Source organism: Capra hircus, chromosome 17, assembly GCF_001704415.2.
Source record: "Capra hircus breed San Clemente chromosome 17, ASM170441v1, whole genome shotgun sequence".
Lineage (NCBI taxonomy): Eukaryota > Metazoa > Chordata > Mammalia > Artiodactyla > Bovidae > Capra > Capra hircus.
In genome coordinates, this window is record NC_030824.1 from 27,749,848 (window position 1) to 27,771,972 (window position 22,125).

The window sequence follows — 22,125 nt, forward strand, 5'->3', positions numbered from 1 at the left end:
CAGGTAGTTGAAAAGTATATAAGGTCCTGCTTAAACTAGTGAGGCAGGTACTCTCCTGCCCCCTTCCATTGCCTCTTCCTGGAAGCTTTCTTTATCCCTGTTACTTTAATAAAATCTTCACAAAGCTCTGAGTGAGTGAGACTGTCTTTGGTCCCAGAGTTAAATCTTTTCCTTCAGAGACCTGAATCCAGCAGCACCATTTACTGTGAGCTATCAACAGGAGGTGGCTTCTTTGGGAAACCTCTTTCAGAAGAGTTGATGTGTGATCTTTTAGGCATGAAGAGACCCTTAGAAGGCTTAAACGGGGGTGGGAGGGGGTAACATGATTGTGGTGTCTTTTAAAACTGTCAACCCAGGAACAAAGAGTAGATGGATTCACATCCCGTCCACCACAAACACCTGGGGGGACTGATGAAACAGTTTCCCATCCTCAGGTGATTCCTGGTCTGGGGACCACACTTGAGAAGCCTTGGATTAAAGGACACGGACTTCGTGGGTCAACTCCTGGGCAGTGGGGGTGAGAGATGCTAAAGAATATGCATGAGGGGAGGATGGAGAGAGGAGATGGAGAAGTGGCAGGTGATCAGGTGATGGATCAGGTATAGCCGAAGTGGTAGAACACTCAAGATTTCCCTCAATTTTATTGATTGGGTCAATGTATAATGCTCATGATGTTACCAAAAACAGAGACTCTAAGAGGTGTGGGGAGTTGTTTTGTTTGTTTGTTTGTGTGTGTGTGTGTGTGTGTGTGTGTGTGTGTTTCTCTAAGGAGGGAAAGGAGATGGTTTACAGACATTGTAGTTAAGGTGTCTATGTGCATGCATGCTAAATCGCTCCAGTCATGGCTGACTCTTTGCAACCCTATGGACTGTGGCCCACCAGGCTCCTCTGTACATGGGATTCTCCAGGCAAGAAGAGTGGAGTGGGTTGCCATGCCCTCCTCTGGGGATCTTCCTGACCTAGGGATCAAACTCTTGTCTTATGTCTCCTCCATTGACGGGAGGGTTCTTCACCACTAGCACCATTTGGGAAGCCCAACATGTCTATAGAAAAAATTTAAAAATCAATATATATATGGATTCAGAGCTGAGGAAACTCCTGTGTGAATATAAAACACATTAACACTGTGTTCACAAAATGTAAGTTATACACAAGGACAGAGTCTCTTAAGTCAGTCAAATATAGATTGTTTCATTATTAATTTTATAAAAATCCATAAGAGCTGAAAAGTATGCATCATTCTGTAATTAAAGATATCATTTGTAAAAGAATATCAGAAAATCATTTACATTTTACAAGAATTAGTATCACAAACTAGGACAATCAAGACATATTCCTTTCTGGTACAGTTGGATATTTACAATATTAATCAAATAAAATATCAATTTTCATTCTGAAGCATTTCTCAACCTGAGTCAGCACATATTCGTTTTAAATTGTTTCTGTCTGGTGTAAGGAAAAGAAATAGTGTCCTGTTGTGGATTTTCTTTTTCTAATAAGGAGACTGATAAAGGCCAACCATGAGAGAAAAAAAGTGGATGTCTCAACTGTGTTCAGTGGTTGTTGCTACCTTTACAATTTTGCTTCTCTTGAGCTTGGAAAGTGATCATGAATCTTAGAGAGGAAATGCTTAAACATGTAGTATTTGGTGCAGCTGTATTAACTCCTGTGATATGACTGTACTTGTATCAATCAGGAAAGCAGCTTTTATACTCTGAGGTTCTTACACAGCCACACTGACTAAGCGAAAGAGGAGATGACCTCAAGAACCAGGGATGAGCTGAAAGCCCAAAGGGTGCACAGAAAAGTAGCTAGGAAGGGAGTCTGAAAAACATGCAGAAAACTGGAAAAACAGGGGCTGGGGAGCTCACATTTTGGCTAATACAGTCTCAAATTACTGAGACTGAACTTTGAAAGGAGTGGTGCCTGCACATGACAGAGGAGCAGACAGGTGAGGTCCTGACCATCAAATAACCATCAAATAAATGGTTATAAAATAGAAATAGAAGGTAAAAAATGAGACTTCTTTAGCCAGGGAAGCCAGACTATGAGGAAGATTTAAAGTTTCATAGTTGAGAGTAAGAGAAAATGTGAGAAAATATAGGAAGGCCCACTGCTCCTCAATCCAGGGAGAACCAAAGAGGAAATAAAAAGTGCTGGAGGGACGTCCCTGGTGGTCCTGTGGTTGAGACTTGGTGTTTCCAAAGCAGGGGATGCAGGTTTGATCCCTGGTGCTGGAGCTACGGTTCTGCATACTATGAGGTCAAAAAACCAAAACAGAAAACAGAAACAATATTGTAACAAACTCAATGAAGACTTTAAAAATGGTCCACATTAAAAAAAAATGCATGGAAATCCTACTGATAGTGAAAATTCACAAATAACAATTTGTCTCTCATGCAAGGCTACTTGAGGTTTTCCCATTACATGGTTGCCATATGGGTTACTTTGTTTCAATCAATTGTTTGTCTTAAAAAGTGATTGTCTTTTTGGCTCTTTCTACATGACCTCTGCACAGGTCAAGGGGTGAGCACCATTTTGGGGGATAAAGCAACTGGCATTACACAACTCTTATGAAATTCCCTCTGGCAGGCTGGGAACACCTCTATGACAGGCACACGCAGTTCTCGGTTGGCTGTTCTTGTGTGCAGGGGCAGCTGAGGCCGGTGACTGTATCCCATAAAGGAAAAGGCCTGTTTATCCTCTCTTTAATCCTATTTGAAATATGTCATTAAAGACAAACAAATGACAAATAGAAACAGCAATCAAACAAAACCAGATAATAGATGCTTCAGAATGAAGAGACCTAAAACACTTCCCAATCTGACCTTCCTCCCAGGAGGAAACTGTTCCCAGTCGTCCTCCCAGGCCATCGTGCTGGTCTTCTTCCGTCTGGCTTGGGCAGTTCATCTCTCTCTAAGAGAATTTTCATAGCTTAGTTTCAACATGACCAGGTCCTAGAACCTGGCTTTGAGGGAAGTTGCAAAAGCATAATGATGAAACGCCAAGAATGAAGTGTCAGATCTCATTATGAACCTTCAGTTTTGTATTCGACTCTCAATCTGTCAAACATGTTACACGAATACAGCCGAAACAGAATCTGCAATACCTAAAAAAAAAAGGAAAGTCATTGGTACTACTCTGTTTTTTCTTTACATGCTGTTTTTTTTAACTAACGTGAATGAGTTTATTATGCACCACTATGATTTAACCCTTCATCACTAATTTTTAAAATTTATTTTTAATTGAAGGATAATTGCTTTACAATATTGTGCTGGTTTCTTCCACACATCAACATGAATCAGCCATAGGTCTACATATGTCCCTTCCCTCTTGACCATTCCTCCCACCTCCCACTGCTCTAGGTTTTTACAGAGCCCCGGTTTGAGTTCCCTGAGTGATACAGAAAATTCCCATTGACTATCTGTTTTACATATGGTAGTGTATATGTTTCCATGCTACTCTCTCTGTTTAAAAAATATGCAATGCTCCACTAATTCGCATGTCATCCCTGCACGGGGGCCATGCTAATCTTCTCTGTATCGTTCCAGTTTTAGTAAATGTGCTGCTGAAGTGAGTACTACATGTCTTTTAAATATTAAAACAGTTTTGATTTGGGTTCAGAAAGTTAATATCTACCAAGAAAACAGCTTACTGGTTCTAGTTACCTGTCCATATAAACATGGCAACCTCAAAAGTAGATAGAAACGCTTAATGTTTTTATTTCAAGAAACTATTAAAAAAACTCAAAACAACTCATCAACTGAACAGATGAATGTATCTGAAATATGGAACGCACTCATATATACTTTAGAGGCAATACAATAATTTATAGGATTATTTTACATATAACTTAAAACCTTTAAATTCTAAGGCTTGAACTTTAACAAAATTTCAATCAGTCACAAGTGTGCTATGCTTCCTTAGCATGAAAGAGCACAGATCACAATGCCATGGGGGAAGCGATGAAACATCCTATTTAAAGACTGGATTTGTGCGATTAGCCGTGTCTCTAAAATTTCTTGGGGCCACAGAATTGCCACCTGCCTTCGGTGGTTGTTCATGAGAGTAATGTGATCGTATCAGGGATTTAACTTTCAGGAAATACTTTCAGAAAGGATGTGGGCTCCTATGTAATGACTAACCAGGCAGGGTGTGCAGACTTAATTGGAGAACAGAAAGAAATGACCCCAACCACCCTTTGTGGCTGGCGGCTGGGAGAAGTGGGGGCAGGGAACAGAGTTGTGATCGGCGTGAAGATGAACCAGTGTTTGAATTATGTTCCTGCAACTCTCCTTCTAGAGCTTTAACAGCAGCCGCCCCTCAGCCCAGATGCAGGCACCGCACTCCACAGTCAGAGATAAACTGGAGGTAGCAAGGGTTCAGGAACCACATCAGCTGTCTGCCTGCAAAGCCCTTCAGGGATGCTGAAAGGAGAGGCGTGGCTGGGGTCTGGTGCTCTGGCTGCAACACTCCAGTTACCAGTTAGTGGAACAATGGCGCTGTTGTCACTAGGTTGAATCAAAATATAAGCTCTCACCACTTAACCACTGGTGGTCCAGTGGTTAAGAATATGCCCTTGCAATGCAGAGGGTTTCGGTTCAATCCCTGGTTGGGGAGTCAAGATCCCATATGCTGTGGAGCAACTGAGCATGCATGTCGCAGCTACTGAGCCAGTCTGCTCTGGAGCCCACGCTCTGCAACTAGAGAAGCCACCACATGCCACAGCAAGACAAACCCTGCAGGCTGAATAGAAGACCCAGCGCAGCCAAAGTAACATATATATATATATATATATATATATATATATATATATATATATGAAGAAGCAAAAAAATATATATGCTCCCAAAATTTTCCATAACTCTCTCTCTTTTTTTTTTTTAAACTTAGAATTTATTGTAAGAACTTCAGTAGACTATTCCTCAGCTAAAAACTCTATTTGGTCCTATTCAAGAGGATTGGCTTAAGTTAGCATATTTGTTTCATTGCTCTAATTTCTCTTTGCAAATACTGCATTTGGAACTAGAGAACTGTGCTCCAGTGGTCTACGGGCAACAAACCACTGTTTCATATTTTATTCACTTCAGTAGCAATGCCAAATCAATTATAAAAACATCTAAAAATGACTCTTTATCATTTTATCATAAATATTACAACCTGGGGCATACCACAACTTTTAAAAAGTTGTATATTTGTTAGAACTAATGAGAAATTAGATAACTGGTCTCATACATAATATAGTTTGGATCAACTCAATTCAGAAAACTTGCTGATTTTCCAGATCAAAAGTTTTAGAATAGGGTTTGAATATAGATTTTTAGAATACATTTAAAATACTTAAATAACTACTTAAATTTGTTGTTCTTTAATAAAAATGTTATTATTCAACAAAAGAGTGTGTCTGGTATTTTCTTAAGCCTCTCAATTCCAGGGAACAGAATTTTTTGCTAGAATTTTATAGGTGGCAAGAGGTATATTAAATCTGAAACAACACTAATACTCAGATTTTCATTCAGTTTGATACAAAGAAAAAGTGATTCTTGATGATCCTAAGGCATTATAATGCATTAAATAGTTATATAGTTATAAAAAGCAAATTTGGAAAACTTTGGAGAAGTTCAGCTTCTTAAGTGGGTTTTTGGAAGCAGTTAGCTTTGGTAAATTATTGCTATATCTTATAATGTTCTGCTCATTACATTGGTTTTTACTATAGTCCCTTTTAAAAACATGAATATGTGTAGTAGTGTCTTATTTAAAAAAATACTATTTTATTTTTACCAATTAGTTGAAGGATGACCATTATTACTGTAACAGCAGTTTGAAAACCCTGGATGATACTATGGATGGGACAGGCTTATAATTTTAATCTATTCACTCTCTTTCTTGACATTGAGCCAGGAATTTTCAATATCAGTTCAAGACTCACCGCAAATATTTCCTCCCATTTTCACACGGACATAGCCATCGATGCCCCATGAAGTTCCCCAGGAGTTCCGTACAATCCAGTATGGGATACTTCCTACAAAATATAAATCAGACCCTGGAGAACATAGCTGTGGTGAAAGAATGTTCATTTAAAGCTCAGGTGGCGCAGTGGTAAAGAAGCTGCCTGCCAATGCAGAAGATGTAGGAGATGTGGGCTCGATCCCTGAGTCAGGAAGATCCCCTGGAGGAGGAAATGGCAATCCACTCCAGTATTCTTGCCTGGGAAAGCTCATGGACAGAGGAGCCTGGTGGGCTACAGTCCATGGGGTCTCAAAGAGTCAGACATGACTGAACACTTCCTGAAAAGTAGAGTGGTTTTAAGAAAACAAATAAACAAATAAGCAAAACCTAACAAAATGCTAAGAAACTAGCCAAGTAAACTGAACTGTACTAGTGTCACACTGCAATCAATGGAAAAGGGGTTTAAATGCATTTTGCTTGTTACATTTACTACATAAAATGAAAACACACACATATACACATTTCCAAGCAATTTGAAAAAAGGAAAGGAAAAGATCTGATAAGTATGATGAAATAATAAGCACTTCTCTTTTCCCAGAAATTATCCTAAACATTGCAGATGGAGAATGTCCGATATTTAGATCAAGAATTCAGTGTCATTTTAACACGGCATCTACCAAAAATTGACCAGGGGATCTGCAGGGCGTGTATACCTGGAAGTTTAGGGCAGAGTTGTAAAGCTCATGAGAACTTAGATGTAAGAGGACCAAGGTTCAGCATTTTAAAGGATGGAATCACGTGTCAAGCTGGAGTTCAAGCTGCAAAGCAATCAGTCACGTCTCAGCAGCACTCACCTGTTTTATCAAAGCCCGTTACAAGGACGGCGTGATTTGATTCTCCGCTGGAGCAGTGATGCTGTATGATGCCTCCCAGGTAATCTTGCCAGCTCATGGCATCCACCACCACTATCAGAGGTCCCAAGGCAAGAAGCGCTTTTGCCATTTTGTCTTCTTGGCCACTATCAAAAGAAAAACAAATTTAGTTAAGAAGTTTAGTTTCCAAGGTAAAAACATTTTACAAAAGTGATGCATTTAATCTGTATATGGCAAGGAGTAGGTTTGGTGGCAATTATCAAGTTCTCAACAATGGAGGCTGTAAGAAGTCTGGAAGACTGGCAGTCCAGGAGCGCTATGGGGCTCCAGGACACCAGGATCTGCGTTCTTCTTATATGAGGCTTCCATTCCCAAAATCACTTCATGGTCCAAGAAGGCTGCTAGAGTGCCAGCCATTTCACTCATATATTTCAGACAGTAAGAAGTGGAAAGGGGAGGTGCGATGTCCCTGTTGAGATCTCAGAAGTGATCACACATTCTGCACACATCTGCATGTGTCTCATTGGCTGGATGTCAGTCCCACGGCCAAGGTTAGTTTTAAGAAAGTTGGGAAATTAAATTTTATAGCTGGTGGACAAAGTACCATGCTAAAATATATGGATTCTCTTAATAAGGAGAGTGGAAAGCCTGGATGTGGTGATATCTCATCACCGCTGCCACACCAAGTAAAAATCACGAGAGCAGACAGCCTAGGTTAGTGAATATCAAATAAAGAAAACTACAGAAAAGAGTTACCCAAAAATGTCGGGGGCGGGGAGTGTAGTTATAGGGCGGGAGGGATGTTAAGATGCCAGGAGAACTAGGGCCGAACTGGAAAGAGAGCAGGGCGTGCAGTTCTGCCTTCCCACCTGGACCCGAATTGATAAAGTCTGATGTTACATAACATGCAGCCTTCATCAATCTTAAAAGTACATAATTAAACCATTAATTGCATTTTTAAAGGTCAGCTTTGTGGGTGCAGGACACTGAAACCAAGTTACCGATATTTCGTCCCATTAAGATAGCATTTGATAGTTTATTGCTGTAGCAAAGCATGGAGGATTAGTGGCTAGAGAGAGCAGATAAGCCCTCATCCTGCCAGCTGGAGACCGGTTTCTATCAAGGGGATATTGTGCCCAAAGATGAGGGAAAAATATGAGTGCCTACCAATGGGATTTGCTGAAATAGAAACCACAAGTTCATTCTAAACAATCACTCACATTATCTGTTAAGGAGACAATGTTTTTGGAGATATACATGCAAGCATTTCTAATTTTTGCTGCTGTAAAAATAATTGGTTGTCTTTAAAGAGAGTCAAAATTATAAAATTCTGGAGGAGAACATGATAGGGTATGGGCTTTGAGGTTCCACAGAGTTGGTTCAAATTCCAGTTTCACGCCACAGCCACCACATCCACCTTCGGAATCAACATAAAGACACAATTATAGGCATAGATTTCATAGCCTGCCTAACCCACAACTATACCCCAGGTTTATAATAAACATTGTTTCCTTCTTTCATTTCTAAGTTATTAATAAATTAGTTTTCTTCAGCATAGGTTTTAGTGTATAATGTCTATTTTATTTAAATTTGCAGAATGTTTTGTAATGCAATTATGACAAATATGCTGCTGCTGCTGCTAAGTCGCTTCAGTTGTGTCTGACTCTGTGCGGCCCCATAGACGGCAGCCTGCCAGGCTCCGCCGTCCCTGGGATTCTCCAGGCAAGAACACTGGAGTGGGTTGCCGTTTCCTTTTCCAATGCGTGAAAGTGAAAGGTGAAAGTGAAGTCGCTCAGTGGTGTCCGACTTTTTGTGACCCCATGGACTGCAGCCTACCAGGCTCCTCTGTTCTTGGGATTTGCCAGGCAAGAGTACTGGAGTGGGTTGCTATTCTGCCTTCTCCGGACCAACACGATAATCTCCATATTAACCAGAAGACAACTGCCTCCACCTTTTAGAGATAACAAAAGCTATCCAGTAAATTATTCTGGTAAAATCAAAGATCATTTTACAGAGATGGTGTGAGGGAAGGAGAAGGATGAAAGAGAGAAGTTTGAGGGAACTGCAGAAGGTGGTGAACGCTACGGGGTCATGGAAACAGTTTAGTTATGGTCTCTGCTTGAGGGAGGACCAGGAAAAAGATTTCATAGTTGCTGGAAAACAGGAAATAGGAGGGCACCTGTGGTCTAGACCAGCAGGGAAAGGCTCCAGGGAAAGGCTCCATTTAGCCCCAGAGCTGTTGTCACTCATCTTTCAGAAAGGTGTGGGCCAGAAACAAGTTACAATATATTCCAAAAAATATCTTTATATCCATTTTAGCCCAATATGGAGTTACTATCATATTACTAAACCTTGTTCCATGAGCTTACTATTACTTTCGCAGATCAGTAAGAGACAAATCCTGCAGTCTTTAAGAATTATCCTAAACATTACTGTCACAAAGATTTGGTGACTAGGGTGAGTCCTACCTGTTACAGACCCTTGATGAGCGCATGGATTTACACTTCATCTTCCCTATGGCATCCTAGTTTTTCTGTCCATAGTTATACGTGACAGGTTCTTTCCCTTTTTATTTATTTAGTCATGGTCATATTCTAGTTTGGCTTCTGAAATGTTTTTCCTGAGGTCTGATGAGCAAAAATGCAGGAGGCAGCCTGTGTATGAATGATCATTCTGCTTTAAGGCTAGATTATGCTTTTTGGATTCAGAAGGGTTTTCTATGTAAATACATATTTTCAGAGTTAGCAGACAATTTTGTGAACTTATTGGCTGATAGCTATGATCTGGGCTGGTGTTGTCTGGGAATACTAAAAAACTAAGAGAGCATGATGATAAAAATAGAGGTCAGGGGAAACTCCTGGGAGATGATGTACACCAACACGGCTGGGGCATCATTTCTGACATGCATATTCTGCCCATCTCTGGAGGTCCTGGTAGGACTGAGGGCCCGGTTACTCCCAGGACTAACTTATTTCCTGAGGACACTCGGCTCTCCGGTTCTGCTTCACACCCTAGTCCTCCCAGCTTCCTGGGGTTACTTTCTATGTGTCTGTCTCACGTGGACCTGCTGTTCTCTATTTCTGTCTTAGACTCTCCAACTTCCTGCCTGGCAATTCCATTCTTTCAGTCTTTCATGGCAAAAGTCCTAGAGTCCTCCCTGACATTCTCTTCTCTTATCCTCACAAATATCCCTCAATACGCCCTGTGGGGCTTTATTCTCTATTCCATCTAATATGTCTAAGATCATTCTTCCAACACTGCCCCAAGATCACCCCCTGATGACCTCTGTCACTCATCCCCTACAGTCTAGTGTCTCTCCATGACATGACACAACACGACAGGACAGGACAGTCACAGTGGCTTCCTCACTGCTCTACAGCTATGCCAGACCTGCGTGTGCTGCAGGGCCTTTGCACATACAATCCCTTCTGCCAGGAGCTGTGTTTCCCCAGGTGCCTGCAGGGTTAAGTCTTCACTAAATGTTACATCCTCCAGGAACCCCTTCCTGAGACTGCAACCCCCTACCCCTGTTGTTTTCTCTTCACCTCATGGCTGTTTAGTTCTCTTTAAAGCTATTTCATCTAGCAGACCATTCATATTTTTATTTCTTTAGTTTACTGCTTGTCTCTATCACTAAAATACAGTCCAGAGGGCAGAGCTTTTGTCTGCTGTGTTCACTGCCAAATCCCCAGAACCTGAAACGGTTCAGTAAATATATGAATGAAAGAATAAATCAAAGGAAGGTATTCTTGCAAAGAGAGTCTAATGTGGTTAGCTTGGCGCCGCGTTCTTAGGGTTTAATATTCTGTGTGATGGGGGGGTGGGTTTTCACAGTGGCCTCTGCCTTCTGATCCAAGGACAGATGAATCTTGCTGTCGCCTTCGCTTTGTCTCTCTCTCTAAAGGAGACTGATGCCCATTATTCTTTTATTTCTTCCAATCTGCTCCTTGTGACAAGGGATGCCTTGAGTTCTCTCTGATCACACTGTGACCCTCAGGAGGTTCCTGTGCACACACTCATCTTAAGACTCTCCAGGAGCTGGCAGCAGAGGGGCTCACTTGCTCATTTAGAAAGTCTGTGATCTTCACCCTCAAGGGAGGTGGGGACCACTGTGCTCAGGGGCCCTGCCCGTTTATCACAATTCTGTGCATCCTGCCCTTGGGGACTGAGCTGTCAGGTGACAGTTGCTCCAGCAGCTGGGAACTGAGGGGACGGTCAGCCCGTCCTCAGACACACGGCTGCTGGTATGGGTTCCACTTTGTTCAAGGATCCAGAGTCACTCATGATTTCTTTCAGACTCCATAGGGACATGCCATCTAGACCCAGAGATGCTTTTATATTCAGTAAGTAGTAGACCAGTCTTTACTTTAGCCAAATTTAATTTTTTTTTTTTTGCCTTCTCTGTTTCAAAACCCTGTGCAAAGCTTCCTTCATACTTCTAAATAATGAGTTGGATGGTTCTGTTTCTCATCTCTGAGCACCTATTTTGCACTAAAAAAAATTGGTCATGATGGGTCTTTAGCTGGCTTTGAGTGCCATGTGTTTTTAAAGCATTTTTAAATGATTGTTTCCCCTGAACTCACCCCAAGTCATCATGCCCTTCCCATTCCCACACAAGTCCCTTCCTCACCCACCCCTGCATCCCATCACGCCTGCAGGATGAGCTCGTCACCTGCCTCATTATACTCTGTCTACTTGCCTCTAATAGGAAAACTTCATTTTATATCTTTCTTACAGTCAATGACTTGAACAATATAGAGAACAGAGAGGGGGTTCAAAAATGCTTCTTGGTAAGTAAGACTGCTTGACATTAGCTTCAGACTCTACAGAAAGCAAGTTTTTTTTATTATTATTAATTCAAGAGTAAGACTGCAATGCGCTAAGGGTAATTGTGACACTGAAACTTGGTAGGAGGTGCTAAGTATCAATTATACCTTCAAAGGAATTTAAATGTGTTGATTTAATTGCCTTATTTCTGTTGGTAGAGATATGGAAAAAAAGTAGATCATATTTAAGAAACAACATCCTCAGACCTCCATGGTGACTGCCAATTCATCTCTCTAATAAAAGTGTTAGTCGCTCAGTTGTGTCTGACTCTTTGTAACCCTACGGACTGTAGCCCACCAAACTCCTCTGTCCATGGAATTCTCCAGACAAGAACACTGGAGTGGGTGGCCATTCCCTTTTCCAGGGAATCTTCCCGACCCTGAGGTGGAACCCTGGTCTCCTGCATTGCATGCGGATTCTTTACCATCTGAGCCACCAGGGAATCAAGTGTATTTTAAAACATTTAAAAGTATGCAGCAATGCTGCCAATCAATTTATTAATTCCAAGTAGTCAGTAGATAATAACTTGAGAAATAGAGGGAAACCCACAAGAGAAGGAGACATTTACCTGAAGTCATATGCAGAATAACCTTTGATTGAAGATCCAGAATGTGAGTCGGAAAAGTAACGGCAGAGGCCATTCTGGGCTTGAAATGGGTATTCTGAATCTCTCACCAGCTTGACTTGCAGCTGAAAGAAAATAATCATCCAACATGATCTATGTCACATGGTTGCGTCAAAAGATCAAACAGAACTTACAACAAGGAGTCTAAGATTCCACTTGGTCACATTATCTGGGTTCTCTGAGTTATGAAAATCTTAAGTTAAAACTTTAAGTGTTTTTTATGGACAGCCTAAGTAATTAAACTCTGTTTGTCTTTGTCTTTTGCCCCTGTTTTCTCTATATCTCCTGTTCCTGGCACCTCCATTGATTTGATAATAAAGTCTGGTCATCTTTCTCCTGAAGGTTCAAGAGCATAAACATCTTCCTTCTACAGCTCTGGCTCCGGGTTATCAAGCCCTTGAGGTCGTGCATTATGCTCACAAGCATCCTTCCATCCACTCTCTGTGCCGTTCATCTGGCGGTGACTCCAGACACAGCAAACGAAGAAGAGAGGGATGCTCAGCTTTGGGAACTCTGTCTTGACAGCTTTTCACAGTACACAGCAGCACCTGCATCGCTGGCTTTACGCCACTGCTGCTGGACCAGGACAGTGTCAGAGGGTGTGTGCCGGGGGTGGGTGGGAGGTGGGGAGAGGACCGGGGTGCTGCCCATCTCAGCTACTGACCTGGCAACGGGGTCTCACCTCCCAGGGCTCAGTTCTGCATCTACACAGAGGCACCCAACCAGCTGACCTCTAATCCCCTTTTAACCTGGGCATTCAGAAGTTCTATGGAAATGAATAACCATACGCTGTCATTTTAAAAAAAGATGGGTCATCTGCAAAAAAAGCAATTACCAAGTAATATTAGGGAGAAAACATAAATATTTTTCTGAACAGAGACTGCAGGTAAGATTTTTCACACTTTGATTTCTCTCTTGATGGCTGACCTGCTGCTGCTGCTGCTGCTAAATCGCTTCAGTCGTGTCCGATTCTGTGCGACCCCATAGATGGAAGCCCACCAGGATCCCGTGTTCCTGGGATTCTCCAGGCAAGAACACTGGAGCGGGTTGCCATTTCCTTCTCCAATGCATGAAAGTGAAAAATGAAAGTGAAGTTGCTCAGTTGTGTCCGACTCAGTGACCCCAGGGACTGCAGCACCAGGCTCCTCCATCCATGGGATTTTCCAGGCAAGAGTCCTGGAGTAGGGTGCCATTGCCTTCTCCAATGGCTGACCTACACAGAAGTAATTCTTATTTTGGGGGGTGGAGGGCTTAAACAACTGACATTTATTTTCACACAGTTGTGGACACTGGAAGTTCAAGGTCAAGGTGCCAGCAGAGTCAGTGTCTGGTGAGAACTTTCTCTTTGAGGTGCAGACGGCCACCTTCGCACCATGTCCTCACACAGGAGACAGAGACCCTGCCCTCTTCATTCTCTTCTTCTATCACAGTCCTATCAAATTAGGGCCCCGGGCTGTTGATCTCATGTGTGCGTGCTAAGTTGTTTCAGTTGTGTCCAACTCTGCGATGCTATGGACAGTGGCCAGCCAGGTTCCTCTGTCTATAGGATTCTCCAGGCAAGAATACTGGAGTGGGTTATCATTTCCTCCTCCAGGGGATCTTCCCAACCTATGTATCGAACCCACATCTCCTGTGTCTCCTGCATTGCAGGAGGATTCTTTACTGCTATGTCATCAAAGCAGCCCCTTAAGACCTCACTTAACCTCAATAACCTCCTAAAGACCTCATTTCTAGATACACATAGTCAGATATATGGGAAATCTTTGGATTAATTCAAGCTCTGGTTAGCTACATTTCCAAACTTGAAAATATTATTTAGTAAATGACTGACTGAATGCACAGTAAACAAGCAGTTTAAAAGACTGCAGAGCCACTCACCTTATTGAGCCAGTACAAAGCGTTGAGCGGGGATCCTCCGTTGCAGCCGTAGTTGCTGTAAGAACAGTCTATCACCTGCTGAACACTCAGCACCTCCAAGGGCTGCCCTTTTATCGCACACACAGACTCCACTGCACCTACCACGCTGAAAGCCCAGCAGCCGCCACACTGAGATAGAATGATGATAGAAACAGAAATGGAATGATATTTATTATCTAACAATGTGCAAATCACATCTATCGACATCTCTGACAACACAAATGATCAAATCATGTGAGCAGAATCTGGAGGCCTACAGAATATAAATGCTAATCCTGCTGATTTTCAATTAAATTCTCTTATAAGCATCAAAATACACTATTTATTAAAGGTAAATTGGTAGTATCACTATTGCAAGTTAGACATTGCAAAATAAAAGTGAACTTTAGAGATTAGGAAAACACTTGGACGTTCTTTTTAAAAAAACAAGTCAGCACAAACATAGGTAACTGACTTGTAGTTGCCAAGGGGGGAGGGGGTGGGGGAGGGGTGGACAGGGAACTTGGGATTAACCGATGCAAACTATTACTTATAGGATGGATAAACAACAAGTTCCTACTGTACAGTACATGGAACTATATTCAATATCCTGTGATAAACCATCATGGAAAAAATATGAAAAAGTGTGTGTGCGCTTCCCCCCTGACACTCTGCTCTGCCCTCCAACACCTCCCCTCCAAGGGCAGAAGGCAGGGAAAAGGTGAGCAGAGCCGGGGTGCATGGTGCATATTTGTTCTCATTAACAGATAAGCATAGGACCTGGATGAATGACTTGTTAGCCCATCAGGATTATGAATGCACAGGTAATGTCCCAATTATAGGAGCCCACAGCAATCGTTCCCCATTGAAATACTAACAATTTCTCTGACTCTGGGTCTCTTAACTTGCTTTTATTGGCTAAACTACAACAAAGGAATGAAAGTGAACGGAATGAAGATTTTTCACATAAGAAAGAAGAATCGCAGAGATGAGAGTGGGATTTGAAACTGGGTGGAACCACCTTAATCCTGGGACCAGGTGCTGCAGGAAAGAGAGGAAGGGCAGCTGGTGGTCCTTGTGGAGTGAAGTTCTGAGGGATTTCATGTGGCCTTATCTACACCTCTAGCTCCAGGGCATGTGGACAGTACAGCATTCACTAAGGGATGCTACTGCAGGCTCTGCACCCTTTGTAAAAGGTAAATGCTCCAGGCTGCATTGGAAAAAGGTTGCTCCAGGTCACCCACCTACTGCTGCCCCAAGAGGGTGGTGGCTGCTTCAAAACATCTTTCCTTTAGTACAAAGATTCCTAAATGAAAGTTCTACTTTAAGACACCGTTAAGTGCTTCCTGCACAGACTGGGTTTCAGACTGCATCACTCTTCATTAGAATCCAGTAATAAAGCATACAATATGGTGGTAATTTCAATCCACAACAACAAATGCAGAATCTGAGAAACAAAAATGATCTCATCTTAATATGAGATGGTCACTGGGGAACTGTTGGATCCAAAATGCTGGCCTTATAAGAGGACGCTGAGTGACCTGTTGAGGTTCCCACTGCAGACAAACTGAGACCACATCCCTGTAGGGATCAACTTCTCCTGGTAAGCTGACTTCCCTGTGCCTGGCAGGGGTGCAGGGCACACACACCTGTCCTCAAATGTTTGCTGGCAAGATGGCTCATTGCGGGCCATGAGCACCCCACCAGCATCTGGTTCTGCTTTCCCTCTGATTCCAGATAATCTTCACAGGCACACGCAGGACTTCTGCAAGGTAAATGGCTGCATTTTTTAAATTTATCTTTTCATTGAGTACAGTTGATTTACATGTAGTATTAATTTCTGCTGTATAGCAAAGTGAGTCAGTTATATATAAACACACACACACACTTTTTCATATTCTTTTCCATTCTGGTTTATCACAGGATATTGAATATAGTTTCCTGTGTTGTACAGTAGGACTTAGTTGTTTATCCATTTTTATATGTAATAGTTTGCATGTGCTAACCCCGAACTCTCACTACATCCCCTTACACCCCTCCTCCCTGGCAAGAGGAAGTCTGTTCTGTGTGTCGTGAGTCTGTATCTGTTTCATAGATAAGTTTATTAGTGTCATATTTTAGATTCCACATATAAGTGATATCACATGGTGGTAAATGGCTGCATTTACTGCAGGACTTACACATTTCTTTATCATTTAACACAGGTAAAACTGTGCTGTTACTTTTACTACTTTCTTGTTCTTTTTCCTTTTTAACGTGTCATGAATTTTTAGTGCGGAGTCTTAACCTCATTTCTCCTACAGTCCCTTTAATTTCCATTTTATGATTTTGCACAGTTGGTAATTTCCAGGAACGTCTATGTCATATCAAAGCAGATCTGACAGCTTTTTCAAGGACCACAGATAAAACATGTGTGATTCTGCAGGGGTGGGGCTGGGGACAGGGTCTCTGAGGGAGCTCAAGGGATGGACCCAAGGGTTCAGGGAGCACTGAGGGACCAGGCGCCTGATTTTGGGTTGTTTCCCTTTGGAGCTACTTAACTTGGTCAAGTTCACCTCCTTCAGCCTTCCACCCACTGTTCTGCAGAGTCTTGGGAACCATGACACCAGGCAGCAGCCCCGAGTCTGCGTGCAGAGTGGGGGCCAGGCAGGCAGGGAGGGACACCCGCAGAGCTCGGCCCCGAGTGAAGCTGGGCCTAACAGCGCCTCCTCCCTCCGGGGGATGGGGGGCGGTGGCCTCCTGGTCTCACCGTTCTGTGATGACCGAGGTGTGAATTTACCTACTGAAAGGATGGTTCCATCACAAGTTTGATTGAACTTGACCCCAAAAGTGACTCCCATCCTAAAATGATTAAAAAGGAAAAAAAAAAAAACCTAAGACATACCGTCTTCTGGTTTCTCACTTGGGTGACGACATGCTTATCCCTCCAGTCAAATTTTAACGGCAAAGACAGGTTGGAGATGGATGTGTACTCTTCCGCTGGAAATCGGGGAAGCCTGGAAGGGCTGCTTCTTAAATAAATAGCTGAGGACACACACAAGATGCAAAGACAACTAACATTATATTACAGGGATTCCTTTCAGAGGGATGTTTCAACAGAAACAGTGGAGCTTCTGATAAAGTCTGCTTTTTATTCTTTTCCATAATTGGAATGGAGTAGACAAAAGCTATAAAAGATGAGAATTCTTCCAATAGGGCCGGGTTGTCACATGAAATGGTTTGACAGAAGTTGGTCAATAAAAAATGAGTATAATTGACATCATCTGTTTTATCATAACCAGGGGGGTCTTGAACAGAAATAGCATAGAAAACTGGAGGAGGGATGAGTTGTTATTCTTCAGAGCCACAGGGAAATGTCTGCATTTATGGTATTTCGTTCTTAAGTGATTATTAGAAGAAAGTGGCCATGAGCTTATTTCTCCCATGTCAGCACCAGGTACTTGCTTGAGACTTTTAAGCATTTAATCACTGTTAACTATTACTCAGTTTACTAACTTCACAACTGAAGATTCTCAAGAATTAAGGAAAAAAATTAAAATCAGGAAATTAATCAGCTAATAACCCCAGAGCCCATACCTTTAAACTCTTCAGGAAACAAATATGAAAACTGGTTTATTCCATAGACGGCGGTGGAGTTTTCATGAGGAAACAAAGAATTCAAGTATCGCTGTCTATTAAGACTTTCCTAGAAGAAGAAAAAAAAACATACTAATTTCTATCACCTGTGTTAACTTTCTGGCGCAATGTGCATATAACTGACTTAGAAATAGTTTTCAGATGCAAAAGTAAAAGCTTGATTTATTTCCTGTGGATCACAATGAAAGGTTATCTAAGATAATAGATTAGATTTATAAATGTTTTGTATTAAAAACACTATCTGACTTCAGGAATAATTTCTGAGGCTGGGAAAGGAATGTCTTATCCATTTATAATTCCTCTTTACCAAGCATTTTGAAAGCACTAAATATGCTTATTTAACATAGTGGAAAAAAGAAAATAAATTGCAAATAAATACCAGACACTACTAGGAATTGTAACCAGTAAATACTTATGTGATCTACATCTTTATCTTAGTACAATGAATGAAGCATGAAAAAAGGAATAAATAACTAATGGATAAATCAGTATGGTTCTATCTGGGCTTTACAGAGATCTCTATTTCATTCGGGTAAAAGGCTTTGGGAAAGAGATTCAATCCTGGAAATGTCCCAAGAAGATGGCTCGATTTGTCTGTCTGAAGAGAAAATTAGATCCTTGTTTACAGATTCTTCCACTTTGAATTTTGTGATAAGTATGTTAGACTCATCTTTTACACAAACAAGCTTCAATTTGCTAGTACTAACCAACTCTGAAAAGCAGAGACATTACTTTGCCAACGAAGGTCCATCTAGTCAAGGCTATGGTTTTTCCAGCAGTCATGTATGGAAGAAAGCTGAGTGCCACAGAATTGATGCTTTTGAACTGTGGTGTTGGAGAAGACTCTTGAGAGTCCCTTGGACTGCAAGGAGATCCAACCAGTCCATTCTAAAGGAGATCAGCCCTGGGTGTTCTTTGGAAGGAATGATACTAAAGCTGAAACTCCAGTCCTTTGGCCACCTCATGCGAAGAGTTGACTCATTGGAAGAGACTCTGATGCTGGGAGGGATTGGGGGCAGGAGAAGGGGATGACAGAGGATGAGATGGCTGGATGGCATCACCGACTCGATAGACATGAGTTTGAGTGAACTGCGGGAGATGGTGATGGACAGGGAGGCCTGGTGTGCTGCAATTCATGGGGTCGCAAAGAATCGGACACGACTGAGCGACTGAACTGAACTGAACTCTGTGGAGTAAATACAACTTCAGGAGACCACCATTCCTTAAGTTTCTATCTTCAGCTACTCTAAACTTGCTTGTTCACTTATATGTTTATTGGGTATCTGTCTCATAAACCTGTAAGCAAAATGAGGGCCAGGCTGGTCTTATTCATTGCTGTTTCTGCCTCACTGAGCACATGCCTGGCACACAACAGATGCTTAATTAGCACTTTTTGTTGAATAACGCATAATTATATTTTATATACATCATGCCCTTGATAGCTCTAAGCTATGTTTTTTACATATGTATATATAATTATTTTTCAGACTGTTTTCCATTATGGGTTATTACAAGATAATGAATATAGTTCCCTGTGCTATACAATAGGACCTTTTTGGTTATCAATTTTGTATATAGTAGTGTATATCATTAATTCAAAATTCCTAATTTATACCTCAGCCAACCCCATTACCCTTTGGAAACCATAAATTTGGTTCCTATGTCTGTGAGTCTATTTCTGGCTTATATATAAGTTCATTTTTAGGTTTCACATATAAGTGATATGGGTATTTGTCTTTCAATGTCTGACTTTCTTCACTTAGTATGATACTCTCTAGGGTCATTCTTATTGCTACAAATGGCATAAGCTGTTTATTTTTAAGCAAATCATTCCTGGGATTTATCATGATCGTATTTTCCTTACTGAGCATACGTGGAAAGATTGCTAATCTATGAAATTATCAACAATTATCGAGTTTCAGGCATTCAAAAGATAATCTTGATGAAGCAAGGCTTTGAATTTAATTTGGGAAGAAGATGTATACATCTAAAAATAGAACTGAACTACAAAGCGAGTGTGTGACAAATATAAGCCAGTGACTGTAACCTGCTGAGCATTTCAGAGGGTTCCTTGGTTCTAAAGACATCTTCTGGACTTCATTGTGAGTTGGAGGGATGATGGAGATCCTGAGGGTGTAGGACCTTTATGGACGCACAGGAAAGTACATGGCAGCCACGAGGGTGGGCCTCACAGACAGACTGCAGCGAGGAGGCCCAGGTTTCCACAACCTGGCCCATGACCAGGCACTCAGGTGTCCTACTAGGGGGAGGAGCTCCCCTAAAGGCTGGTTTGTGATTAATGCATCCCCACGGATTCCTGACCCTGCCCTGGCCTGCAAGGTGTCCAGGGCACATCCCCCGGGCCCTTTCTCCCTCTTTTCTCCACTTAGAGCTTTGCTCTAGTCAGATGCTCTCCCTGAGCCCCTCCCTGCACTTTCTCAGTCCTGACTCCTGTGATAAAGAAGAAAGAAGAAAGAGAAGACACATAAATCACCACTATTGGGAATGAAAGAAGGGCGACAAAGATGCTTCAGGCACTAGAAGAATCATATTTTGAGCACTTGAGGCCAACAAGTTTGATAACCTATGCAAAATGGACAACCCCCAAGGAAGACATATATCACCAAATCTGAATATAACAAAAATAGAGAATTTGAACAATTTTTTTTATCAACTAAAGTCATTACATTCCTAGCTGAAAATCATCCCACAAAGAAAACTCCAGGCCCAGATGGCTTCACTGGTGAATTCCATATAACTAAGAAAGAAATGCCAATACCAATTGTACACACACATTCATGGGAACCCCCTGCAACTGGTTATAAAAGGTCTGATTGCAAAACCAGACAAAAACACCTCATGGCAAGAGAAATATACACAAATAGCCCTCATGACTGTAGATGTAAAATCCTTAAAAAAAATCAGCAAATCAAATTCAAAAATTTATAAGACAATAGATCATGACCAAGTGAGGTTCATTAAAAGAGACTACATTGGTTTAGTATTTGAATATCAATCAACATAATACACCCTACTCATGGAATAAAAACAGGATCACCATATGATATTTTCAATAGATGTGGAAAAAGCACTTGACATAATTCATAATCCTTTCATAAGGACTCTCAGCAGTGAATGAAAGGAAACTTGATCAACCTGACAGAAGGAATTGATGAAATGCCTACTCTGACCAGAGGCCAACTTCTAACAGAATCCATTTGTGTCTTATTCCCCACTGAATCAATCAGAAAACCTAGACCATCTCATTATCAACTACAAATTGGCACCTGCCACAGGTGCTTGCCATCTTCCTCTACAAGAATTAAATCATGTGCCATTGCAGCTGCTGACCTTCAATACCCCCTGAAAGAAGTTCTGTGTGAAGATCAGAAATGATGTGCCCTGTGCTCAAGGAAAAGCTGGCAGGACAGCTCTTCAAGAGGTATCTTCAGAAGCCGATTTTATGAGCCCAATTTCTGCATCTCCTACATGATAACATCTGCTCCTCATGATTAGCAGAAACCTTCTACAAAAAATATGTGCTTGACTGCATGTACTCCCTTTTAACTAAAATTACATATATACTGAACTCCCCTGCTACCTCTTTGGAGCAGTTTCTCAGAGCTATCTAAGATGCAGTCTCCCATGCTATAGTTCTCATTTTGCCCCAAACAAAAATTAACTTGCAACCCTTATATTGTGCTTTTTATTTTTAAAGTCAGCACATTATACATGCATCAGTCATGTCTGACTCTTTGCGACCCCATGGACTGTAGCCTACCAGGGTCCTCTGTCCATGGGATCCTCCAGGCAAGAATACTGGAGTGGGTTGCCATTTCCTTCTCCAGGGGATCGAACCCAGGTCTCCCGCATTGTGGGCAGATGCTTTACCATCTGAGCCACCAGGGAAGCCCACATTATATAGTAAATGTTAAAGTACTAGATAAATAGATGGACAGATGAACAAATGAATGAATAAATTTTGAGCCAAGATTTCAAGTTTCTGGTATATTTTAATTTTGGCAGTATATGCATTAAGCTAGAACCATTAGAAATTACCAACTGAACAAGAGTCTTTTACATCAATTTCACCTCTTAACGTTTCAGTTAGATAAAAATTGCGGTTTAAAGTATTCTGGATAAAGTTTATTTGGAGGAAATAATCCAGATCTTCAGGGGCTGTTAACAGCAAACTGTGGCTCATTCTTTAGGATCATTCATCATAAAATGATCTATTTAAAGAAACATGCCTCCAAGTATGCATAATTTAATTTTTTTAAAACTGGCACATGTATCATTAAGGTAAGCATTTTAAACATG

The 22,125-nt window shown here is 41.5% G+C and overlaps 1 protein-coding gene across 1 annotated transcript in view; it reads right to left on the reverse strand.

Annotated features, from left to right (window-relative positions):
• Window positions 1,167–22,125, reverse strand: part of CTSO (cathepsin O) — a 45,169-nt gene continuing 24,210 nt past the window's right edge. Inside the window, exons 3-9 of the mRNA XM_018061204.1 lie at window positions 17,746–17,854; window positions 17,054–17,193; window positions 14,152–14,319; window positions 12,217–12,338; window positions 6,804–6,967; window positions 5,930–6,022; window positions 1,167–3,109 (exon numbers count right to left, since the gene is read on the reverse strand). Of these exons, the coding sequence (XP_017916693.1) occupies window positions 3,075–3,109; window positions 5,930–6,022; window positions 6,804–6,967; window positions 12,217–12,338; window positions 14,152–14,319; window positions 17,054–17,193; window positions 17,746–17,854 (831 nt within the window). The 3' untranslated portion in view covers window positions 1,167–3,074. The remainder of the gene's footprint in view (window positions 3,110–5,929; window positions 6,023–6,803; window positions 6,968–12,216; window positions 12,339–14,151; window positions 14,320–17,053; window positions 17,194–17,745; window positions 17,855–22,125) is intronic.